We start from the raw sequence: 26,185 nt of genomic DNA, 5'->3' as shown, positions 1-26,185 counted from the left end.
CATGATGAATTGATGATATACTGAATATTCTGAAACTATGAACTTGATTTGCAAAATAGTTAAATGGGTTAGCTAAGGCTATAGGCGGATATAGTCTTCTCTTAGCCTTTGAAAAGATAACCGGACCTGCAGGATATTTAAAACCTTGCGTGCAACCCCACCCCGTGGCGCGCCGACCCCCTACCTCCAGCCCCGGCGACGGCTTGCATCGGTGGGAGGCGCTGCCTCGAGGCGAGCAGCGTTGGTGGCAAGCGGTGGCGGCGGTGCGGCCTGCACGGGGCGGTCCCGGCCGGCGCGGTCGCGCATAGTACACGGGGCACGCGATCCACCCATCCTCCTTGAATTAGGCAAGCTGCTCATCCCCGGATCGAGGAGCAGTAGGGCGCGCAGAGGCCACCTGCAGGGGGCTGCCGCACGGAAGAGTGGCCGTGAGGAGCAGGGGGGCAGAGGAGGCCGCTGCGTCCTGCTGCAGCACGGGGAGGCGGCGGCCGGCCAGCAGCTGCGACGGAGGCGGTTTGCCGATTAGCGCCTGTCCAAGAAGCAAGCACATGACAGGAGGAGAGACCATGGCGCTCGAGCTCCCCATGGATGATAGAACAACCTTTGCATGTCAGGTGTTCGACCATATGCCATTTAGGCAGCAGCTCGTCATACCATGGATTGCTTTCTTGTTGGTTTATGTGCGGAAGAAATATTGTTTCCAGCTCGTGCATCCTCCCTGTTTCCTTTCTATAATTTTTGTTTCAAAACACTGATTCTTACTTCCTATGCTTCTATATATAGGATTCTACGCTCGGTGGAGTTGCTAATGATAGTGAGCAGATGGGAGGAGGTGCCGGCGGTTCACCCCGACGACCTGGCAAGGCAGATCCGGCGGCGGCTGGGGCGCGCGGGCCCGGCAGGGCGGCAGTCGGCTTGCGTCGGCGCGCGAGGGACGCTGCGTCCCAGCGAGGCGCTCGGCCGGCGGAGGCACGGGTCCGGCAGCAGCTGGGCACGCAGGACCGGAAGGGCGATGGCTTGCTTCGGCACGGGGGCGACGCGGCGGCCCGGCGAGGCGCTCGGCGGCGGAGGTGCGGATCCGGCGGTGGCTGCTGTAGGAGGCGGTGGCGGCGCGGATCCGGGGCCACCATCGACAAGGTCACCAACGATGACAAAACTCTTCCGCGGCAATACAGTGCCCCTCCAGGTGATATTTTTTTACATCTTCGTGATGCTGAGCTAATTAGCTGGAGCCAGGAACCGATCTGTGCATGATTAGTTGAGGAGGGAGATTTGGTGGATTCAAATTGCAGATCTTTTGCGAAAAAAAAACCCTTACCTATATCACTTTGATTATGCTTCATTTCACACTGTCATATCATTCTATGACTTGTAGCATAGGATTCTAAACTGACGCTGGTGGCCATATGTTTAGGATTCTATGACTTGGTGGACACAATTTCATTTGATTACATGCTTTTAATCCTTTTTTTTTATTTTTGACGTGGTGAACTGGTGTCCCTGCAGGGATTCCCGGATCGATCCTGCTGCCTAATGCCTGTTCTGACTGACGAGCTTGACTCATTGCTATAGACAATAAGCAGGCCGCCAGCAGATCCGAAGCTAAGGCAGCAGCAGGCTCACGGGCTATCAGATCCGAAGCTAAGGCAGCAGCAGGCTCACGGGCTCCATGGAAAGCGACAGGCTTGCGAACAGGATGGTGACCTTGGGCACGCAACGGGACTGCACGGGGGTCATCCGGATTCTATTTTAGAGGATAAAAAACTGATGTTTCTATGGCTATGAGCGTGTGTTTCTATGCCTGAATGAGTTAATGGTTACATATCAGAGAACCAGAAACTAATGTTTCTATGGCTATGTTTGTGAGCTTTTATGTTTACGTTTCTATGCTTTCTAGTATAGATTTCTATACATGCTAAACTGTGTTTTCGGATATTTATGCAAGGCATTGTTTCTGTGCTTACATGCATAATATTCTATGGAAGGCATGTTAGTTGCATCGATCATATGTACCTGTTGTTTAATCATAGACGCTTTTCTATGATTTGTCACCACTGCCTTCTACGATTGTCACTACTGCATTCTATGATCGTCATTGGTGAATTTACAATTATGTTGTATGAGCTTTATGATTGATGCCGTTGTGCATGATTTTTTTGAATGTGTTGCATAGCCTCTGTATACTAGTTTTTATGATCTGCTACTTTTGATTCCTATGAGCAAATTAGATTAGAAATTCAAATTTCTCATCCCCTAGCTGTTATGTCTGAGTATATGCACCTTGCTGCCTTCTATGACATGTCTTATACAACATGTATCGCTGTTATCACCGTCGTTTATGATCTGTACCGCTGTCTTCTATGACATGTCTTATCTCTAAATACGATTCTTGCACCAAACCGGGCGAAACCATCGTGCCACGTCGCCCGCTAATCCTCTAGCCGTTGGATCTCGTGAAGTCGTAATATCAACCGTTCGATCCGGGTGGGCGTGGTCCTCACGCCCGTTAACCCACAGATCCGCGGCGCTCGCGAATCGTCGCGAACCCGCTCAGCCGTCTCCGCTTGCCTCTCCGCCTGCCTCGCCGCCCGCCGCCCTTCCCCAACCGCGTCGCCTGCGCCTCCCTCCGCTTGCAACAACCGCTGTTGTCCTCCCTGCCAGGCAACCCACCGATGTCATCTTCCTGGCGCCGACTCCTTTCCCGCGGTGGCCACTAGCCCGCGCGAGGCCAGGCCGTGGCTTGTAGCGGCGCCCGCGAACCAGCGGAGGGCAGGTCCAGGCGATGCGGCCACCGCCGCCGCCGCCTCCATCGTTTTCTCCTCCCTCGACAACTCCTCTGCCGGCGTTGCCTCGGCCTCAGCCTCGTCCGAGCCGACGCCCGGGCGGTGCCACCTAATCCTCAAGTGATGGGCGCGCGCGTGCACTATCCTCGAAGACCACGGCGGCGGCGGCGGCGGCTCGCTCTGGGAGGCGCTCCCCGCCATCGCTGTCGTCGGTGGGCAGGTACGTGCTGCCGCAGCCTTCTACCTCTGCATACAGATCCACTCGTCCCCTCCCTAGATCTAGCCAGCGCTCTCACTCACTATTTGTTTGCCTTTTTTAACATGACTCCAGAGTTCCGGGAAGTCATTGGTGCTCGAGAGCATAGTGGGGAGGGACTTCCTGCCTCGTGGATCTGGTAATGCTGTGGCTGGATCGCGTGCGTGCTCTTTCATTTCAATCTAATGCTCCGCAGGAGGACGGCGGGAGAGATGAGTAGCACCACGGCAGCCTTGACATCCAATCCCAGCTCCACCTCCGCCATGGCTCCCGTGGAGAGGAAAGCGACGGAAAAGAGCAACATGGCCACCGCCTCTGTCGATGGAGACGACTGCATAGGTGCGCCTCTATCCACACTCAGACTGAATCAGCTCTGATTTATGTTTATTTGTGAGCTATGTCCGCACCATGATCAGATAGCGGCAGCAGGGCTGTATGGTTCAACAATTCCATCTCCGTGCTCATGGCTATCAGGAGCCTCTCAACCCCGAAATCCAATCAGCTGTGAGAGCTAGCAACCCTCTTTCCTACCCTTTGCTTTGCTGTTAAATGTCGTATTCTGTCTTTGGTACTGGCTAATTGTCATGGTTATCCTGCTACTACTGAGAGATCATTGATTTGCTACCAATTTTATTTTCACCCATCCCTGTTTCTTAATACCTTGATCTGCGCTACCGGGAGTAGTTTCAACTACTTTGCTTGTTGTTCAGCAAAATAATCTACGTTCTAGAGTAATATGTTGGGATCAGGGGATCCGATCAACAAGAACTCAAGACTAGAACGAGAATAACAGGACTAGAGTGATTAACTGGTTAGCGATAATGATTCCACTTCCTCCAAATAGTTAAATCCCATGCTATTTATAGCCTTGGGGGATGAGCCTGATTACATCAAGTGCCCATTACAGCTGTTACAACCTAATCTCTAAATACTATTCCTGCATCAAATCTGTTAGCGGGATCACGCCTGCAACGAGGGCGCCTGCCCTGTGCATCGGTGATGGGTTCAATCGTCTCGCACATTTACATACTGCATCTACCACGGTATTGACACCTATGATGACTGACATATACAAGCTTTCTCGCTAAGGACGCATGGACAATCAATATACGTCCATGACGGGCCTTTCGGGGGCGCTAACGGAGCATTCTGAGCACATAGTGTTAAAACCGAGTGTGCAATGGGCTAGGAGTTAGGACCGTTCAGTCTTGTTGAATGGAATTCTGGAAACTTTTCTGTGCTAGCAAAATCGCAGGAATCCTCCCATATAACCAGATAAGCATCTGTTAGATCTTTGTTGTCGCTGAAGTTTCCTGTGGTCCATCACCCATTGATTGGCTTCTAAACCTTGCCAAATGCCAGGTTTACGACTATATGACTTTCATGCATTCCAGTTCAATACAGTAGAACTGCTTTTGCATTTAAGCCGATTTCAGCTTTCTGAAGTGTGATGACCTGCTTGCGCATATACCTTTTCCTTGTTGAAATTATAGCTTCCTTGTTCCTGCATATTATTTCCTTGTTAAACCTGCCTTGCCTAAAACTTCAGCTTCTTGTTGCAAGTATCTTTAGCCTGCGAGTCTCCGGACGACTGCTTCCCGGTTGGAGAAGGTGATTGCTGGTCAAAAGAACCGAAGAAGCTCAAGTTCGCCTGGTAGTCTTGGGCCGTTGAAAATTGACCCTTCGCTTTGGCCCTTCAGCTGGTTGGCTTCGCTCGATGTCACACACTAGTTGGCCTTCGCCCGGCGACCAGCCCCCAACATAGTACTATCATTAGCCGTTGACAAAGAACTATTGTTTTGCACTATATACATTACCATCAATAATAATAATTTCTCAAGGAATTGTAGACTATGAGAGGACTTGCATACATACAATCTTTTTGACTAAATGTTTCTCAGGGCTTTTAAAACAAAATTACCCTGAGTTTGGTTTCCATGGGGACTTGCCTCAAGGAGACATGCCTACTCAGATGCCTCTGCACTACAAAAGCACAGTGCCTTTCCTAAAATACTCGACAGGTACACATTTCTCACAGGTAGTTTTCTTTTTTACCTAAGCCTTTTTAGCTTTGCTCACACAACTCAAATGTCTGTCAACTGCGGGAATTGCATAGAGCAAGTATTATAATGTGTACTGTCAAAGCCATAAAAGAAATGTGTACTGCAGGTATTATAATGATCTGGTTTTGAAGCCTTTTAACATACATGCCATGACTGTCATTGAAAATGAATACGCTCCTATGATTATTATCTGAACTACATAGTCCACAGTAGATTCCAAAACTAGACCCTTGACATGCATGACATGAACATGAATTACATGACTTTAAAGGTTTGACCAAGTTAGAGAACATCATAATACACTACTCATCTGCATAGTACTAAGTTACTACACTGGACCTCTTTTGATCAAAGTTACTGCATGGTTGAGCTTCTGGACATTCTATGCATGAACTGTGAGCATATAGCTTTCACCATACATAAGAAAAGCTACATAATAATTGTCTTTCATAAGAAATGGGAATATGCCAATTTTCACATCAAAAGGATATGCCTGTGGTTGCATTACTCCATAATAATTTCCTAATCAGCATGCTTAAAGCAGATTATACGGAATTCATAGAGCAAAAGCTGGATCTTATGTCTACTGTCCTTTTTTTTCTTTCCCTCACAAGGTACTCCAGAGGTTTGCAGATACTGCAATTCAAGCAAATCTAGTATTAAACTTCGTCTTCTCAAGAGCTCTGCATTAGGTCAATCTGCAAAAAGGAAACTTTCTGTTATACTCACATATACACATACTACATGAAGCTGCCAAATTAGATAGTAGAGATATAATACAAACATAATGGATACATCCAAAGATTTTGAGCTAAGCAGCTCGGCCTTTCTCAAGAGTTGACAACTTTAATTTAGCCTTCAGTGACATGCTACATCATGCTAAGTAGTATTTCTTTGGTATTCCACACATAGAGGATTTCAGCCATTTTTTATGGCAGGTCAAGGAAAAAGAAAAAACATCTTCGTTCCCCTCAATTAAGCTCCAGACCAGCTTGTGATTGGTGCGTGAAAACATTAAATAACTAAATGCACATAGAGTGGATTTAGTAGCTATTCGGGATTTTTTTTGACAATTTACAGCATGTGGCCTGCAACACTCCTACGAGAAAACAGGATATCCATAACCATAGCTTCTGTTCGTTTTGTTTACAAAAAGAATTTTACTCCACCGGAAAGATCAAGTATATAAACAGCAATGGGCTCCAAACCCCCTAATTAACTACACTACCCTATAGACATGTTTATGTGAAGCAAAAATGGTGTCTGCCAAGGAGACATCTAGACGGCCAACCAGGAAGATTGAGTTAAAAAAAAACAGCGACCCAATAAATGTACTCGACGGCTCGTCCACTGGTCACATGCGGCAACGCCGCATCCATTTCTAGTATAACCTGAATCACTATCTCCTATGACATATATAGAGTATAAACTGCCTCTTATGACCTGTATCACCGCTGCCTTCTATGACCTATAGAACCTTCTATGACTCGTATCCCTGCCTTATATGACATATATCGTACAAACTGCTATCTATGACCTTCCATGACCTGAATTGCTGCATTCTATGACTTGTACGATAGTGTGATTTCTATGGGTCAAGAAGATTCGAAGATCAAATTCTACGACTACTCTGGGGTATATGTCCGGATACTCCGGACTATCCTGCTATCTCTTTTTGTCCTTGGAATTATTTGATTAATTGACTTAATAGGCTATAGGCCCAATTAATCTAACAAATTTGTGCCTCTGCACATATGTTTTTATGACTGCACGCATATGTTTCTATGCCATGTTTCTAGGACATATGTTTTTATGACTGCACGCATATGTTTCTATGCCATGTTTCTAGGACATATGCATTTATGACTAACTATGAGTATCTATGATGGCTAGATTCAAATTTCAAATTTTTGCTCTACGGAGCTGTATGACAGTGTTATATATCTAAACTTTCTATGGCCTATATTGTTGTCTTCTATGACATGTATCGATGCCCTTTTATGACTCTGTATAGAGTATAAAATTTTAAATTTTTGCTCTATGGAGCTGTATGACAGTGTTATATGTATAAACCTTCTATGGCCTATATTTGTTGTCTTCTATGACATGTATTGATGCCCTTCTATGACCCTGTATAGAATATAAAATGATTTGCATCATCACTGGCTTCTATGACCTGTCCTCTATGACCTGTGTCGCTGCCTTTCTATGACATGTATTCCTGCCTTCTACGACACTGTATAGAGTACAAAATGAACAACGTAAAACACGCTTGGCTCGGATCGGCAACCCGGATACTACAGCTGTATGTCCGGACATCCGATCGACAACCTGAATACTCCGGATATATGTCCGGACAAATGGATCTACGACTATAAATACAGATATATTTTTTCAACAAAATATTCAAAATGGATTTCATATGATGCAGAAAAATACTAGTAAATTAGTAGTGAAAACCGTTTGTGAAGCGAATGTCCGAGTGAATAGTTATTGTAAAAAAACTAGCATGAAAAAACTTTTATTTTGAATTATGTAACGCGCTGCTCTCTCCACTGCGCGAGGTGCAGGTGGTGGCGTGGGAGTACCTTTTATTTGAATCACGGGTGGGCGCGCGGGGGGCGTGGGGCCCTGGTTGCCCAGGGCGCGCGGGGGGCACATGTCCGGCAATGTGTGTGTGTGTGTGTATATATATATATATGTTATCCCCCTATTTGCATTCCTTGCACGCAATACTGATGCATGTGTTGTAATTCAAAGTCCAAAACAGTATATGAAAGTGACTTTGAAATGGTAGCCAAATTAATGAAGAGAGGAGAAAAAAATTCAAGTATTCATACACTATACATTTGTATCAATACGAGACTCTCCATCTATAAATATGAGGTCCCTTTCATCGGTTGTAATTTACTGAAAGTGAAAAAAATATCAATAAGAACTCTCTTCCTCTCCATTCTGTATCCCTACTATTCTGTGCTTGTGTTTGTGTCCAACAAAAGAACTTGATTTCTAATAGCATGCACACCGACAGTGAATTTTGCCTTTTTTGCACCCAACCTATGCTTGGATGTAGATGAGGAAGAATAAAGAAGGGTTGGGGAAGAGTCGCTTTGATAAAAAAATATACTTGATGTTATTTGATTTTTTTTACAAATTTTAGTATTTTCTATTAGAATATTTAATAGCATTGATAAAATTATGACTATTGCCATTTTTGAAACCAAATGTTCTAATAAAAGATTCAGAAAATGACCAGATAAAAATCGCATTGAGCACATATAGCTCTTAGCTAGGGAAAGCAAAGGGTCGTGTTTCACTGGAAAAGGTTTTTCCTGATAACATTATCCTAAAAGAGATTCTACAAACAAGTTTTCTGAAAACTTGCTGAATATATATAGGTTTTATGGCAAAATAAAAGCTAGAAAAACCTTTTTAAAATAAACATTTAGGAAAACACGCCCGGGGGAGGGGGGGGGGGTTATAGTAAATATAATAGAAAAAAACTTGGACTAATAAGCTATGAGGTAGCGAAAGCGAAGTAAAGATGGGTGATGATTGATTAGGCCTGAAAAAGGTTGCTTTTGTCAATGGCCAATGGAGTAATCCATCTAGTGGCGAGTGGAGCCAGCAGATGGCCCGGGACAAGGAATTCATGTATTATCCGCATCTATATCTCATATCTTTGCTTTGTCAGCACTCACTTGATATATATATATATATATATATATATATATATATATATATATATATATATATATATATATATATATATATATATATGTATATATATATGTATATATATGAAGTGAGAAATTATATTGATTAATCAGTAAACTTGAAAGGTACATGCATTATTATTCCATAGTCGCGCGCGTCTTAGACTAGTCTTGCTTGGAGCTCATCAGCCGGCCATCAGTACAAGCATGCATGGTAAATCTATATATAATTCAGCAGTAGCAGCTAGAGAATTTAATTTGAGGCCAGGATTACAGGCGTCATATATAGATAAATGCATGCAACAACTATAGCTAGCTAGGGATGATCATCGTCGTCTATCGCTGTGATACACAGCTAGTTAGGTAGCTCTATCTCATGGTTATTAGGAGATGGTGGTGGTGGTGGTGGTTAGGAGATGCACGTAGGAAGCAAGCAACAACACGAAGATCGGAAGAGCTAGTATGAGCTAGCCAGACAAACCGACCAACTAACCGATCAGCTAGCTAGCTAGTAGCAGGCAGGCAGGCAGGCACACGCCAAGAGCGCGTACGAAGCGAAGCGTGTTGGAAAGGACGATCCACGGACGATAGATCATCATCATCATCATATGCCTGTGGCTTTGAAGAGCCTCATGAACCCGAAGGTGGCTCCCATGGCGGCCCAGCCGCCGAGCACCACCCGCGCGCACGACCTCGCCACGGGGGCGCGGCCCAGCACGGCGCCGGCGCAGCCGAAGGCGGCGAGCGTGGCGGTGGCGAGCGCGATGACCACGCCGATACGCAGCCTGTAGTCGCGGATGAAGCCCGCGGCGAGCAGCGGCACGAGCGCGCCGACGGAGAAGGCGAGCGCGGACGCGGCGGCGGCCTGCACGGGGCTGGGGAGCACCTTGTTATTGTCCTTGTTGCCGTCGCGGTCGAGCTGCGCCGCCGCCAGCTCGACGTCGCGCTGGGAGCACACAGACACGAACTCGCCGATGGCCATGCTGCAGGCGCCCGCCAGGAGGCCCGCGAAGCCCGAGATGACCATGGCGCGCGCGTCCGCCTTGATGGCGCCCACGCCCAGCATCAGAGACGCCGTGGACACCAGGCCGTCGTTGGCGCCCAGCACGGCGGCGCGCAGCCAGTTGGCGCGCTGCGACAGGTCATCGTCGTCCACTACTAGGCCGCACGAGAGGGCACGCGGCGGGTTCTCGGCGTCCACCACGCCGGCCAGCTTGCTGCTGGTAACGTTGTTGTTCATGGCCGCCATGGATTGGATTGGATTGAACTGTGAACTGATCGATAGTAGTAGGAGGAGGAGTGAGCTGAGTGATGTATCGTCAAAGCAAGCTAAGACTAGTATATATGCAGTGTGGCGGACACACGCTAGCTCGTGCCGCGTTTTATAGAAGACGAAGAAGAAGCAAGATGGTCTCGATCGATCTCAGGGGTATGCATGTTATATTGTTTTATTTGTTGCGTGCGGGCAATGCAGTCGATCGCTGCTCGGTATGCAGTAGTGGGGGATCCACTGCGCGCTGCATCTTTAATTTTGGTGGAAAAGCTGCTGCCGTCTTTTTTCTTCTCCCCCCAGCTAGCTCTTCTCTGACCTCTGGTATCGCTCTCTCATCTCATCGGTGTGCCAAGCACACTCACTAGTAATAAAGCTAGCTAGCTAGCTACCCGGCCTTCCTTTTTGCACGCAGCTGCTTGTGGTTGCCGATTGCAATCCACGACGACGGCCATTTATAGAGGGAGTGCAAAATTATTTCTGTTGGGATTCTTTCAGATTATATATTCTCCCTCGCAGAATATTGTTGAATCAGCCAAAATCAGCTGGTATTGTAGAGAGAGGGAGCAGCAGCAGCAGCAGCAGCAGCAGAGGTACGGTAATCCAATAATGAATCCAAGTTCTCGTCGATTCGGGCATGCCATTGACAGACAGACAATTCCGATCCACCGCCTGATATATGGATGGAGATGAACCACTGCACTGCACGCACCACATCTGAAAGAATTATAGTATTTGTGATGTTTGTTTGTACGAGCCATATAAGGAACGAACACACCAAGTATATGTATAGCTAACAACGGTTCTCCTTTTGACCTAAATTCTTGTCGCCATCTAGGGTAGCTGCTAGCTAGTCTAATGGAGTACTTGTAAGGGTGCACTAGCTAGCAAAGCTATAGCTGGAGAGACGTCAAGAACAGAAGAATCATGCCATTACCAAGAATGGCCAAAAAGCTTGTCGTCCGCATATATGGATGCATATGTTCCTCCATTTCTGTCCGTAAACTAAAGTGATCGATGAGTAAACATCTATTGCTTTCAATATATATAAGCAGATGAAATCTCTTTATTTATTTCCCCCAAATTAAATTAATTGAAGGATCGATGGATCCGGCCATGTTCTTAGAGCAACTCCAGCGGAGAGACTAAATTTGAGCCCCTATATTGGTTTTAGGAGCCAGCCTATAAAAATTTAGGGGCTTCAAACTCCAGCAGGGTGACTAAATTTAGAGGGCCTCCAGTTCTAGGGACTCTGGACCAAAATTTAGTGGCCTCCCCAAAATGGGGGCTCGTATAGAGGCCCGGTTGGAGATGTTTTTTCTACCGGGAGACTAAAACAAGAGATAGAGTCCCATTTAAGGGCCCGGCTGGAGTTGCTCTTATTATCTCTCTCGATGAAATTAACCAAAACGAGCGAGATAGCATGCCGCTCGATGGCTGTTCCTGTTTGGAATGCCATATATATCGATGCTCTATATATGCCCGCAGCATGCGCATCAACTCGAAAACATACATACTCCTCCATGCATGCATCGTTGTGGCTTCTTGTCATCAAGACCGAATCCACCAGCTGGCAGATGCGTACCAAGAAATTAAAAATAATTGACAACAAGAAGGCTAATTATATAAGGGGGGAAAAAGAAGCAGCAATAACAATAACAATTATATATTGATCATGCAATGCAATGCAATGCAATGCAAGCATCCCGGCCCTCTCGCGGTCGCGGTTACTGTTTCCTTTTTGTTTCTTTTCTTTGGAATCCAAAAATTGAAAAGAAAAATGAGGGAAAGAGACAGGATGACAAGGGAGGGAGACACACAGACACACAGCATCGACTATCCATCTCACGGCTTTTGCATCGCTTTGCTTTGGTAAAATAAAAAAAGCAGACGACCCAGACCACGGATCGGAGTAGCTGCCGTGACGGATGATATATATATATATATATATATATATATATATATATATATATATATATATATATATATATATATATATATATATGGATTATTGCGAGAAGAGGAACAAGGGGAAAGAAAAAGTAGGTCAAGAATTTAGGTCCGAGGCGGGGCGGGCGGCGATGATACGATCGATCTCCATTCTCCACCATGGTGGATGTGGATGGGATCCATTTCCATGGTGTAGCAGAGAAGGTGAAGGCATGCTGCATGCAGCAGCAGGTGGCCGTCGAGGCAGCAGCACTGTGTGCCTGCTGTCGGGTCGGCCGCGGCCGGGCGGGGACGGAGCCGAGGGCAGGGCAGCTACTGTACTGAGTGAGTGCTGAATCGGCAGGCACCTGCCTAGCTGCCTGCTGGCCTCGTCAACCAAAAGAATCTACTATCTGGGAGCAGCTAGCTAGCCAGCTGCTGGACAAAAGTGCAAACAATAAAGCTTACAGTTGCAGGGAGCAATCAGATGCTATCCGGGAGCAATAAGCAGCAGCAGCAGCAGCGAACAAAACAAATAATAATGGATGATCGGATTGGAGGGAGTGCGCGATAAGCAAGCAAAGCATGCGCTCCACGCCTCCACACGAAAGCCACCACCCTAATCATTCTTTATCTTATCGTCGCCTCCACCTCGATCTTTTCCAATCTTCTATTGACGTACTAATCTGTTGCTGCCCTCGCTTTGTTTTTTACATACTCTCTCACGTGCTATTTGGTTCTAGCGACTTATTTTTAATCTCTGCCACATCAAAAGAAATCTTACTATGCAGGAGTATCAAATAAAATTTATTTATAAATTTTTTTGACGGATGAGTGCTAATTGATGAGACGGATCTAATGATCCTAATTAATCCATGATTTGCTATAGTAATGCTACAGTAACAATTCACAAATTATAAATTAGTATACCTTATTAGATTTGTCTTGCAGTTTAGCCCTAGGGTTCTGCAATTAATTTTGTAATTAGACTTCATTAATATTTCTAAATATTAAGATTCATTTTGATGCGACATAGTTTAAAATTTAGTCTCTAAGCCAAACAACCAGTCTCTGCACGCAGTGGACCGCCGGCCTCGTCGCTGTCTGTCTTCTTCATCCCTTGCTTCGGTGGCTGATGGTTACCGCTGTTTCTGGTCCGGTGGGCAAGCTTCTTCTGAAATATTATTACAAGCTTCTTATTCATTCAGTTGAGGTGATTGATGATTTGAAAAGGCAAAGAAAAAGGATTATTCCAGCCCAACAGAAGAATAAAAAAAGCCCATAGGCCTGCCTTAATTGAGGCCGAGGCCCACGGTTCGGATCTGTTCTGGACCGTGGGTCCCGCCCACCACACAGCTGGAGCCGGAGGAGCCAACGCGCCGCCCAGCTCAGCTGTCTACGGGGTGGCCATGTAGGATAGGAGTAATAATAATAATCAGGTACCCAAGGCGGCAGACAGCTGGGTCCTCGGTCAGATTCTTGCCCCATTTGCCAGCCAGCCAAAGTCCCACACCACACCCGGGGTCACTGACATCTTGGCACACCGCAAGGGAGGCGAATCGATCCCTGCTTCTTCTTCTGCTCCTCCCCACAACCCAACCAGGCAATCAATCCCCTCCGCCATGGCCGCCGCCGGCTCCGACCCCGCCGCCGACTCGCAGCCCCCGCCCCCGATCCACCACCTTCCGCCCGACGCCCTCCACAACGTCCTGCTACGCCTCCACCTGCGCGACGCCGTCGCCTGCCGCCCCGTCTCGCGCCTCTTCCACGACACCCTCTCCGCGCAGTTCCTCGCGCTGCTCCCCACCCTGCGCCTCCTCCTCCTCCGCCACCCGCGCCCCGAAGGCGGAGGATGCCTCCACGCCTTCGACCCCGCGCGCCGCCACTGGCTCCGCCTCCCCTTCGCCCACTTCCTCCCCTACCACTCCTTCTCCCCCGTCGCCTCCTCCACCTCCCTCCTCTACCTCTGGCTCGACACCTCCACATCCGCCCCCTCGCCCCTCCTCCCCTCCTCCTCCTCCTCCTCCACCTCGCCCAAATCGCTCGCCGTCTGCAACCCCTTCGCCGCCACCTACCGCCTCCTGCCCCCGCTCGGATCCGCCTGGGCGCGCCACGGCACCGTCCTCGCCGGCCCCGCCGGCACCGTCCTCGTCCTCACCGAGCTCGCCGCGCTCTCCTACACGCCCTCCGGATCCGCCAAGTGGATGAAGCATCCCCTCTCGCTCCCCTCCAAGCCCCGGAGCCCCATACTCGCCTCCGCCGCAGCAGCCGTCTTCGCCCTCTGCGACGTCGGCACCCCCTGGCGCAGCCAGTGGAAACTCTTCTCCTGCCCGCTCGCCATGCTCACCGGCGGCTGGGCGCCCGTCGAGCGCGCCGCCTGGGGAGACGTCTTCGAGATCCTCAAGCGCCCCCGCCTCCTTGCCGGGGCCGGCGGCCGCCGAGTCCTAATGATCGGCGGCCTCAGGTCCTCCTTCGCCATGGACGCCCCGTGCTCCACGGTGCTGATCCTCCGACTAGATCTGGCCACCATGGAGTGGGACGAAGCTGGCCGCATGCCGCCCAACATGTACCGCTGCTTCACTGGACTCTGCGAGGCTGCTTCGCAGGCCAACAGCGCAATGCCCACCGCAGCGGCTGTTGGCAACAACAAGGTCAAGGTCTTTGGAGGCCATGGCAAGGTGTGGTTCGCTGGAAAGCGGGTGCGTGGGAAGCTTGCAATGTGGGAGGAGGATGAGACCGGGGGCAGCGGTGGCAAGTGGGACTGGGTGGATGCTGTTCCTGGTTATGGCGATGGTGTATACCGTGGATTTGTGTTCGATGGTGGCTTTACAGCGATTCCTTGATGCTGATGGAAACTCCTGTATCCTAGTCCGGTGCGTGACTAAATGACCAAGTTAAGATTTTCATTTCATATGGGACATCTATCCATTGCGTGTTTGGGAACTGATATGTCCCCGAATTTCCTTTTATTTACAATGTTTAGCATCATGAAATGTTGTACTTGATTAATGGAAAATGAACCTTAAGTTGTTTGTTTTGGACATTGAAATGCTGTAGAGCGATCCCCATTTCCTTGATGAAATGTTTCTTGATCAAGTTGGAATTTCTAGTGTTTGGTTGCCATTCTGCTTGCTTGTACGCATGTTGGTAACATTATCATAATTACCTTTACGTCAGTGCTGTTATTGGATGTTTCCTTTTCCTTCGGATTGTAATTCGGTCACCCATGTGCCTTTAAGTAACCAAACTGATCGGCATTGTGATTTACTGGGTGTCGGTGCTGTTGATACTTTGTTCTAGGGTTTGCAATGGTCTTATCCTACCAGTCTACCACTTCCATCGTGCATCATAGAGTACCGTCAATCTGTCATGCACAATTTGTGACTCCTTGCCTGCTAATTCGCCTAGATTGGATGGTTAACTTGTTTAGTACTCAATTGCAGTTACCGCTTATTTGATCACTAGGCCAGGCCATTGATTACCTCTCAGTAAACAAGATGTAGGCACTATAGCTGTTATTTTGATAGTCATTACATGAGTTGGGGAACCACAGGGTAACTAGTGTCTGGATGTAGCGGTGTCCTGGTTTGCACTAAAGTTATTGATGTTATTGGGCTGGCCAAATCATGACCTTATCTACCTCTATTGTCAACCATGTATAGAATTTAGAAGGGATATTAATGAATATGCCACTTTTTATAATATGGTCCTTCTTCACGATTGTGTCACTGATATGTTGGTGCTGCTTCTCTCTACCAGTGGTTCAGGTGGAAAATACTATGCACTTGCAGTGCCCCCCATTAAACATGATTTCTGGTCCACCTTTTGGCACTAGCTAGTATTGTTTGTTATTTCACTATTGCGTCATTAGCCTCTTCAATTTTCTAAAATAACTGATGGTACTATCATGTTATTATCAGCCTATTTCCACTCAGAATTTGATAAAGAAGATTCTTAAAAGTCTTGAAGAGCCATTTTCTTGAAGTTGGGATGTTCTCTTGCAGTCGTTGTAGTGCCCCTAACGTTATTGAAGTAAATTATAAGGTTATATCTTTTTGTCTTAGGGATGTATTACTGGTAATTTAAGCCTATGTGCTGATACTTTAAGTAAACAATTAATGGATCAAAAGCTAACATCTTTTCCAAAAAAAAAAAATCATGTTCTACAAACTCGTGTGTGTACACAGGTATTTGTATCTGATGTTTTTGGATGCCTTTGTGCTGATATTAGCTAACACAATATTGAAAAGTATTTTGACAACTGTTAATGATAATTATTGTCAGCCCTGATTGTCATGAAGTTTGTTATAAGCTGCTTAATGAATCATTAGCTTGAAAATTTGTCTGTTGGAGCGTGTATTCGTTGTAGTGCATATTTATGCTTCGTGATAATATATATACGATCCATGGTTCCATATAACCATAATTAGTGGTGGAAGCAGTTGAAACCTCACATGCCTATGTTAAGCAACCAACCTATATGCAGTTTGTCCTTTGTCACCGTAATAGAAATTACAGATTGTGAGCTTGAAAAATTCACACTTTAGCGGTCGAGGGAGTTGAAACTTTGCATGGTTGTCTCAAACAGTTTAGTTGCAGTTCATACTTTGGCATTCTACTAGAATTCTTTGATTGATTATGAATTTGAAAATTGCATTGCAATACCTCCTGAGGGCTCTTATATCATCATTTTGCCAGTTGATAGATGTCTATAGTTCCATGATATTGGTATTGAGCCAAATATCATCACATTTGGTGGAATTGTGAGAATTAGGCTGTAAGCACCTAACTCTACACTATTTCTCATGGTTGCTGTCAGTTTATTTTTCTGGTGTCCTCTGAAATGCATGTTGATAAAGCTCCTCCAGATCTGGAAAGGATGCCTCAGTTCCTCATTCAGTAGAAATGCTTGATTTTTGGTTGCATGGAGTTTTCTAAGATTTAGAGAAATTGACAGTGGGGCATCTGAGAAAGCTGTCCTGGCCATGTTCCTGTTTTGGATTCTGGAACCGTGATTTCTGTATGTAGCCACACACACAATATTTGTATTATGGCTGGCCACTGCATTGCATGCATTCTCCCAAGGGTGGCCTTGTTTTGGTATTTGGTACTAAGCAAGCACCCAAATCATTCCAGAAGCTGGGGGAGGCCTGTATTGGCCACGAAGATGAGTGGTGCCGCACGTAATAATAATAATAATAATATAAATGGAAATGACTTGGCATGGGATTCTTTCTGATCAGCAGCCTGTTAAAGTTGGTGGAGTGGAGTGGAGCTATACAATAGCCAAACAGAATAAAATGAAAGTAGTGGTGTGGAGTCACACGATAGAGTGGAGTGGAGTTTTTTTCTTTTTGAGGTGGAGAGCTTCCAAACAGACTCTAAATCAGAGCGGAGCGTAAGCAATGTGTTCCAACCATGGTTTTTTTTCCGACCGGTCCGACGAAACCGCCGCCATCTGGTTCCGGTAAACCGGACCGGTTTGACCGGTTACCGAAAAACCGGCCAAATTCAAATTTCAAGCCAAAATGACAGTTCAACTGGTTTCCACCGGTTAGCCAACCGGTTAGGCCGGTAAACCGGTCTGGTTTGAGTGGTAACCGGTCGGTTTGAGTGGTAACCGGCCAAATTCAAAAATTTTTCTTTTTTGTTTAAATTCAAATGCCCGCAAAGTATACTAAATGAATGAATATTTGAAAAAATTTGACACCATTAGATTTGTCGCAACTTGAAGTATTTTTAGAATTTTTTTGGAATTTTTTCATTTTTTTGAATTCAAATTTGAATTTTAATTTTGGGCCGGTTTGAAACCGGCCGGTACCTCGGTAAAAAAAAATCCTGGTTCCAACTCGGCTTAAACCAAAGGCTACTAGTAGTTGTTTAAGAGGACTCTCTCTCTCTCTCAATAATAATTACTATTATTCAGTGATGACTAGCTTTCTAATTGGGAGCCGTCGGTGGCACGACGTGGTCGCTTTCTCTGATTAACATTGCCAAAGTAACCACTCTGTCACACTAGGTAGGCGATCGATCAACAACTTGCTGCTTGTAATCAATCAAATCAATCAATGTGCCGCTCTTATTAACCTCTTTCTTATTGTAAATACGGGCGGGCATCGAGTCCTCCACTCCACTCGAGTCTCGCACTGCCGAGGAGGAAAGGAACGACGAGCTTGGCCGCCGCTCCGTCGTCGGGCACAGCCAACTGCCAAGTCTGTCCACACTTGTGGTTGTGCCCGAGGGCCTACAACCTGAACCAGGAGCCGTGGAAACCGAGGGGGCACCTGCATCGCCAGCCGGCCGGCCGGCCGGCGACGTCACCGGCAAGTACCAAACAGCATGCCCCCACCGCCCGCCTCTCTATAACTACGGTGCCACGGCTCGGAATCCCCCGCCCGCCCATTTCGCCGTCGCCATCGGACTCTGTCCCTCCGCCGCCGCCGCCGCCGCCGCATTCTTAAATCCTAGCCCTTGGTGCCGGACGTCTAGCTCTACACGATGGAAGACGATGACATCGAGGAGAGCTCCTGGCCATCCGCCGCCACTGCAAACCGAGGAGGCTCATCGGGCGGTGGGTACACTGACATCCGGAAGGAGATCTTGGACCGTCTCATGGCCAAGGGAATCGAGGAGGTCGTCTCAGACCCATCGGCCTTCAGCGAACAGCTCCACTGGCACTTCGAGCGCCTGCCGGCGAGGTCAGCGCGTCATCTCATCTCTCTTAGCTTCTCTCTCTCTCTCTCTCTCTCTCTCTCTCTCTCTCTCTCTCTCTCTCTCTCTCTCTCTCCTCACCTGCATCTGCATGCTTGGTACGGTTGACTTCCATTTCCCAGCAATTATATTAGCAGCTACTCCATCGATTTGGACGTCGACAAGCCGGAGGACGTGCTGCTGCACTGCAGGATTCTCGACGAGTGCGCCAACAACCCCGACAAGCGCCCCATCTTCCATGTCCGCTTCTTGAAGAGGAGGTGCAGGCTTTAACCCATATGAGTATTTTACGGTGTTATGTCTTACCTGCTATGCTAAAAGGTACGTCAATATGCATACTATATAACTGCACAGACAAACTGAATTTAGGGGATCTGAACCAAATGAAAGGATGATGGAGGACCTGAGTTTGGAGACAAGAAATGTTGTGGATGACTCTGAGGACAGTTCTGCGAGGTATTTCTCTACTTCAGAGTCATTGCAACCATAGTTCAGTGGGAAGAGTTGCTGAATGATACCTTTTGTAGTCACCATCACTGCAGTGTTCAAGTGTCATGTGATCTGATTGTTATAATTTGATTGATCATGAACACAAACTTCTAGGTTATCAATTATCAATTCAGACCTGTAAAATGATTGGCCTTTTTTCCTCGCCCACTTTTATATTTTACTTCTCTGTTCTATTTCTGACCAGTTTGGAAGACTGCTGTATTTGGAACCTCCCTTTGGGGGAATATTTTACTTCTTCGTGCTATTTCCCACCAGTTTGGCAAGTGCTGTATTTCGAATTTCCCTTTTGGAAACCATCCTCTTAAATTGCTTGAGATATGTTTTTATGGTGTCTGGTTCCTGACACCGCCACAATTGACATTCAAATATCCACAGGAGGGACATAGTGATTCATGAAATTATTGTTTCTTCCATTGCCAAGCCAAAGCTCCTAGCTGAGGTAAGACTTAGAACAACAATCCATGTTCTATGTGATTTTCGTTTAGGCTTCAGATGAATGACCTTCCATATTACTTAGGTGTAAATTTTGTTCACGCTGTTGTTTTGTAGTTATCTGCTTTGCTGTCTGCAGTTGGACTGAACATTCGTGAAGCTCATGTTTTCTCAACAACGGATGGCTTTTGTCTGGGTGCATTTGTTGTTGATGGCTGGGGTATAGAGGTAAACATAGTTCATGGTTGTGTAGTGCAATCTATTCCTAATTATGATCAACCTAGGCATTAACATCTTGACTTACAAAATTTGAAGACATTTTCACTTTGCAAACCACATTTTCTTTGAAGACCTATATTAGAAAGAATGTGTAATTACTTCTTGTCATTTCATTCTCATAGATGTAATCCTAACAACATGATCATGCATGATAATGGCATGTCCAACCTCAATGACCGTAATTAATACCAAAGGTGTTACAATGAATCAGGCATATTTTAAATACACGGGTTTCTTGAGTGAAAACACTGTGAAATGCTGATTGCAGGAGACGGATGATTTGCTACAGAAACTCAAGGAGACAACAGCACGCAGTCATGTATTCTGCTTTCTTTCTCCATTAGTTTTGCATGGATATTTAAAATTTGCTGGTGCCTTCCTGGTTAGGATGTATCCACATGCTTGTAAATTAACTTTTCAAGTCAATACACTGTTTCTATACTTCTACTCTGATTTATAAGACCAAAGGATGAACCCATTAGCTTAATATTTTCTTTACAGACTTTGAATCCCATGTGTTATGTAGGCATCATTATCGAACCCAACAAATTCTGCTAGAGAAGATTGGTGATTCGGATGTTGACAGAAGTTTGCTGTTGCAGATTAGGGAGACGATTGCATCTGGATCTTCCGGAGACTTGTAAGAACAAAGTAACACTTTGCAACGAGTACTACGATATATGAAGCCAATTGTCTGGAGCAATATCAGCAACTGAACTTCCAGTGTCAATTTCTTGCCCTTTATATGCATTACCTATTAAGGAAATGGTTTGATATGGGAACACCCTGAATAAACATAAGCCGCTGCATTTTAAAAAAATAATATTTTGATTATATATACATGGTAAGACCTGAAGATAGTTCAGCAATGAAGAGGTTGTGTATGTGCTCTGTCTGCAGATTCTGAGAAACTTATCATGGTATATATGAATGCCACAATAAAGTTCCTTAGAGCCGACCATGTTAAGGGACTCTTCAAAAGTGGAGTTCTTACAAGAAATAATGATCTGAAGTAAGCATTCATACTAAATCAATGTGGTACATAATAACATACGGAATCATTTAATTCCAAATTGACAGTGAAGCATCTCAGAAAGCTGTCAAGCCAATAATTCATAGTTTCATTCACAGTTGCAAGAGTCTCCAGCAATTTTTTTGATCTCAGAAATTTAATTTGCTTGTGCAATCGTCATTTTTTAATGTGAAAGTCCTCATAGGCATATCTTGCCCAGGATGATGGTCAACTATCTTAAACTTGTGACAATCGGAGCAGATCTCTTTGAGCTGTGATCGTTTTCTTTGTCTGTATGGCTATCTTCCCTTATTTTTAGTACTGTTTTGCTTGCTCACTGCTCAACTTGTTGCAAGAATACTGCGGTTGGGTTGCATGGACATGTCCTACTCCTATCACTCTCATCTTGACCTATCCATGTATCTGCTACTATGAAATAGTAACCCTATGTAAGCACGTGCTGCATTGCGTGATAAACAAGTAAGTCTTGCAGCAAGCTCTTCTGTCAGCAAAAAAAAAAAGGGTTCAAAGTCATTGCTGTGTTGCTATCATGATTCTTATCATTTTCAATAGTGTAGATTTTCCTTGCCTGATGTTCGTGATGAATGGAAGTGTAGCCTGAGGCATGGGAACCTTGACTTATAAAAATAACCAATATTACCGTTCACTTGTGATCGATGTCCTATATACCATCTGAGCCAGTAACTATGAGCATTATATCATTTTTTGTTTGTTTATGAATCAGGTGTCAAATGAATGATGTTTGTGATTTGAGCTTTGTTACAATGATTGTGAAGTACCAATGAATACTTTTTGATACTTTTACCTTGAATTTTTGTGACCGTTGATCTATAGAAAGTATTTACAAATATTAAATTAAATTAGTATCCGGTCTCACTTTTTTTTGGTACTCGGTCCCATATTTTTGTACCACCAAATACTTTAGTCTAGATACTTTAGATACTTAAAGGTACATCCTATCTTGACCACCGTACGATTCTATCAGATTGATGACTTTTATTTTTTTCAATCATTTTTTTAAGAAACAGGAGGGGTAAACCCCCTTACTGATTATATATAAAATAGAAGGAACAAAGCGGGCACAATCACAAAAAGTTCAGGAAACAAAGAAAGAGACAAAGAAAATAAAACAAATTGCTCTAACCATGAAGACATAGAAGTTTTAATCCTAATTTTTGCTCTTAGGATAACTAAGGCAAATTCCTTCTTGAAATGAAGAAGACTTGAAGCAGCTGTGGGTTGAATTCCTCTAAAAATCAGGTCATTCCTTTGCATCCAAATACTTTTCTCGAACACACATCCAAATACACCAGCACATCAGAATGATGATCTCCATGAAGAAAGGTACATTCAGCTGAAGTTTAATCTGTTCAAGGGTGGAGAAGGGATCATCTTGTCCTACCTGGATGCCTAAAGTAGCCCAGCAGGATTGTGCAAAAGGACAATGGATGAAGAGATGCTCTGAAGATTCTTCAACTTGGTTTGCACAGCACACACAGTACTATAGTCAGGAAGTATCATGTTACGTCTTTTAAGTAGAGCTCTTGTGCTAAGACAATCTTTCGACAGAAGCCAGAAAAAAAAAACCTGTGCTTATTTTGACATGTCGAATTCCAGAGCCACTTAAATGCTGCATGAATCATTCTGTGTCCCGTGAGATGGGTGTAAGCCTTTGACGAGGAGAAGAAAGGAGTACCCCAAATGTATGACCAGACATCATTTTCAGTGGAGGCTTGCACATTACTTAAATCTTCAGCTAGAGCAGTCAGCTGTTGGAAGGCAATATTAGACAAGGGCAGGAGAAAGAGATCAGCTGGCATCATTTTTCTCAATCGTTGTAAAAATTCTCTTGTGATTCATGTTATGAATTGGGTGTCAACTGAATGATTTTATACGATCTTGGTTACCTGGTGCCTGAAGACGGCTGTTTATGCCCGTAGTGCCAAACAGACCTATGAGCGACCAAGCACTTCCGTTGTGATTGCTTGGTATGTATTTATTTTTTTTAAAATGAAATGGTCTATACAGTACGGATGAGTAGTTTTATTTGGACTTGACTGGGTTGGAAACAAAAGGAGCTTATAGATTAATATATACTAACTCATTGAGAATTTCGTATGTGCTGACGCCATTGCCTGAGCTTTGTCTGCCACTCTACGCATAACGCATGTGCTGCGTGCGGGTTTTTTTTTTTGATAAATGTGCGTGCGTTGTTTGTGCATAATCTTTGGCTGGCATGACATTATTATAAATAAATAAATGGATTTAGCAGAATATCTACCACCTACTGCATTTCATTGATCGAAGCTGTAAGCTAGCATTACGGAGACGGTACAAAAGAACAGAACCTGGCTTGCACATAGGTCATGTTCCTGTTCTGTTTTGGACCGTGATTCTGTATGTAGCCGGTAGCGCTGGTATTATATATGGCTGGTCTCCCAAGTGTACGTGGTCTTGTGTTTTGATAGAGTATTTGGGCCTTGTTTAGTTTGCGAAATTTTTTGATTTTAAGACTATAGCACTGTCGTTATTATTTGACAATTAATGTTCAATTATGAACTAATTATGCTTAAAAAATCCGTCTCGTCGTTTACAGTTAAACTGTGTAATGAGTTATTTCTTTCAACTATATTTAATGCTCTATACATATGTCCGAAGATTCGATGTGATGAATAATGTAGAAATTTTTTTGGGTGGTAAGACTCAGCACCACAATATTATATTTCCAGAAGCTGTGAGTCCTGTATTGGCCAGGTGAGTGATGCCGCACGTAATACTAATCTAAATGGAAATGACTCGGCACGGGATTCTTTCTGATCAGCAGCTGCTCATGTCTGATTTACCCACTTGATTCCTCTCCACCTAGCTAATCATTCAATCCAATCCCCCATTGGACATCCTAGGTGGCTGCATCAGCTTTGGACCTTTGGTACCTGCACCTGCCCATTACAAGTACTTTTGAGGAGTTGTTTGGTTCTATGAATTAAATTTTAGTCTGTGTCACATCAAAAAGAATTTTAGTATTTAGAAGTATTAAATAAAAGTTAATTATAAAATTAACTATAGAATCCTGAGGCTAAACTGCCAGACGAATCTAATAAGGTATATTAATTCATGATTAACGGATGATTACTATAGCATCACTGTACCAAATTATAGATTAATTATGCTCATTAGATTCGTCTCGCAAATTAGCACTCAGCTGTCAAAAAAATATAAATAGAATTTATTTGATATTCTAAAATAGTAAAATTCATTTTGATGTGACGGGAACTAAAAAAATCTTGAGAACCAAACAACACCTGAGCCTTGACCGACTCTTCGTTCCTTGTCGCACTGGATGCATGTCACATCTAAAGCTTTCACCTCTCTTTGGTTGCTGCATGCTAGGTACTTTTCTCTCCTTCGTTCACAACTTGGTTAAATTTGCATTGTGAGCCGGCCCTCTCTCTCTCTTCCCCTCGGTGGTGGTGTGGTGGTGATGGCAACAAAGCAAGCTGCTAGACGCCGGCCGCATTGCATTGGTTCTCAAGAGACAAAAAAGCGAGGCACCAAAATAAACCAGAGTGGAGCGCAAGCAATGTGTCCCAACTGGACTCAAACAAAATGTTCTAATAGTTGTTTAAGAGCATCTCCAGCGATAGCCTATAAATCAGATCCTCTAAATGCTAAATGGGGCAGTATCTATTTTACAGGGACTTTGCTTCAACTCTAGCAATAGCTCTCAATTCTAACTATAATAGAGGGCTCCCTAGACACACCCTAGGAAGGAATGGAGGGTGGAGGAGGAGATTTTGAGAAGAAACACTCTCTCTCGATGGCCTTGAGAAGAAACAATTATTATTAAGTGACGATGAGTAGCTTTCTAAATGGGAACCGTCGGTGCCACGACGTCGTTGCTTGCTCTGATTAACATTGCCAAACCACTCTCTCACACTAGTCGATCAACAACTTGCTGCGTGTAATCAGCCAATCTCTGCTCTTAATTAACCTGTTTCTTATTGTAATACGGGCGGGGCGGGCGGGCATAAACAACACTTGAGCCCTCCTCCACTCCACTAGGGGTCTAGGGCTAGAAAACAAGAAGTGGCATCGAGGTTGCTAGGCCCGGCTCTGTTTGGTTCCTAGCAAGTTGTGCCATGGAACTTTGATCGTTAATTATCGGTATTAAATTAAGACAGTTTATAAAACCAATTTCACAATTCTTGCGCTAGAAACCCTGAAGAATTTAATGAGGCATTTGACCGCATGATTAGAGGAAAGTTACTATAGCCAATCATCGATTAATTACTATCATTAGATTCGTGGCAAAAAGTTACGCTAATCTCTGAAAAGATTTTACAAATAGACTTATTTAGTACTCCATACATACGAGATTCTTTTTTCGAAAAATATGCGTGCTACCAAACAAGACCCTAGCCAAGTGACGGTGCATGTCGGAACCTGACCTGACGACAGGCAGACAGCAACCTCCGTGCCTGAATCCCCGCCAATTCAATTCAAGCCCAGAAGAATCGATCAGCAGGCAGCTTCTCCATGGCCTGTAGCGGCCAGCGATGATCCCGTCCCGACCGTCTCTCTGATTGCTTGCATGTCCTGTCCATCTCTCCAGCAGCTTGATGAGCACGGCAGATCGAAAGTTTGGGTGAGGTCAAGCGCGGAATCTCGGGTCCAGACAGTTGCTTGGTGGAATCTCCGGATGCTGTCGCTCGGAATCTCCAGAGAGAACGAAGAAGAGTATCAACTGACATGGACGGCTCGTGCAAAAAAAAAAAAAACTGACACGGACGGCCAGCACCGGCAGGTTAATTTTGAGACGCGGAGTAGACTAGGTCAAAATCTCAGGCGGCAGGTTAATTTGTTCTAACCCTTGACTTTGTGTGCTCTTAATTAACCTAATAATAACTTCTTATGTTTATAACTTACCAATTATAAAAGCCATGGGGTTCAAACAGATTAAACTTTGTACTATCTATCTTGTAGCTTTACAATCATACAAGTCCTGAGGTTCAACCAGATGAGTTTTATAAAGATGAAACTCCTCTCTTATCACATAAAACTCTCTCGTTCTCTCTTCTCGCAATGTCAGCAAAATTGATGACGTGGTATAGAATTTAATGCCATAAAACTTCTCATGAAACTAAAATTGATGATGCGGCATAGAATTTAATGCCATGAAATTTTTATTGAGACTAGTCTAAGT

The 26,185-nt window shown here is 44.9% G+C and overlaps 4 protein-coding genes and 1 long non-coding RNA gene across 16 annotated transcripts; 4 read left to right on the top strand and 1 right to left on the bottom strand.

The window, feature by feature from the left end:
• Positions 1-143: 143 nt before the first annotated feature.
• LOC120642188 lies at positions 144-2,054 on the top strand. Of its 5 annotated transcripts, none has more exons than XM_039918624.1 (3): positions 144-614; positions 784-1,186; positions 1,573-2,054. In XM_039918624.1, exons 1-3 carry the CDS (start codon positions 589-591, stop codon positions 1,783-1,785), a joined length of 642 nt encoding a protein of 213 aa, XP_039774558.1. In that variant the 5' UTR covers positions 144-588; the 3' UTR covers positions 1,786-2,054. The 5 variants fall into 5 exon arrangements, with proteins under 5 accessions (XP_039774558.1, XP_039774560.1, XP_039774559.1 ...); XM_039918625.1 differs by having other exon boundaries at positions 145-609; XM_039918627.1 differs by having other exon boundaries at positions 145-614; positions 1,507-2,054.
• Positions 2,055-2,376: 322 nt separating this feature from the next.
• On the top strand, positions 2,377-4,893 carry LOC120642190. Its single transcript, XR_005662531.1, has 4 exons — positions 2,377-3,003; positions 3,115-3,378; positions 3,456-3,543; positions 4,603-4,893. It is a non-coding gene; the product is annotated as an uncharacterized LOC120642190 (long non-coding RNA).
• Positions 4,894-8,900: 4,007 nt separating this feature from the next.
• LOC120642187 (vacuolar iron transporter homolog 5-like) lies at positions 8,901-10,461 on the bottom strand. Its single transcript, XM_039918622.1, has one exon. The coding sequence runs from the start codon at positions 10,065-10,067 to the stop codon at positions 9,423-9,425; it is 645 nt and encodes a 214-aa protein (XP_039774556.1). The 5' UTR covers positions 10,068-10,461; the 3' UTR covers positions 8,901-9,422.
• Positions 10,462-13,568: 3,107 nt separating this feature from the next.
• Positions 13,569-15,113, top strand: LOC120642183 (SKP1-interacting partner 15-like). Its single transcript, XM_039918609.1, has one exon. The coding sequence runs from the start codon at positions 13,640-13,642 to the stop codon at positions 14,858-14,860; it is 1,221 nt and encodes a 406-aa protein (XP_039774543.1). The 5' UTR covers positions 13,569-13,639; the 3' UTR covers positions 14,861-15,113.
• Positions 15,114-17,914: 2,801 nt separating this feature from the next.
• Positions 17,915-21,628, top strand: LOC120642184 (serine/threonine-protein kinase STY8-like). Of its 8 annotated transcripts, none has more exons than XM_039918616.1 (7): positions 17,928-18,715; positions 18,851-18,988; positions 19,098-19,184; positions 19,614-19,677; positions 19,788-19,898; positions 20,218-20,268; positions 20,552-20,902. In XM_039918616.1, exons 1-7 carry the CDS (start codon positions 18,516-18,518, stop codon positions 20,591-20,593), a joined length of 693 nt encoding a protein of 230 aa, XP_039774550.1. In that variant the 5' UTR covers positions 17,928-18,515; the 3' UTR covers positions 20,594-20,902. The 8 variants fall into 8 exon arrangements, with proteins under 8 accessions (XP_039774546.1, XP_039774545.1, XP_039774547.1 ...); XM_039918617.1 differs by having other exon boundaries at positions 17,933-18,715; positions 18,866-18,988; positions 20,476-20,650; XM_039918615.1 differs by having other exon boundaries at positions 18,411-18,715; positions 19,083-19,184; positions 20,552-21,628.
• The last annotated feature ends 4,557 nt before the right edge of the window (positions 21,629-26,185 follow it).

Source organism: Panicum virgatum, chromosome 7K, assembly GCF_016808335.1.
Source record: "Panicum virgatum strain AP13 chromosome 7K, P.virgatum_v5, whole genome shotgun sequence".
Lineage (NCBI taxonomy): Eukaryota > Viridiplantae > Streptophyta > Magnoliopsida > Poales > Poaceae > Panicum > Panicum virgatum.
Note: the sequence above shows the minus strand (reverse complement) of the source record. Positions and strands in the feature narration are given on the sequence as shown.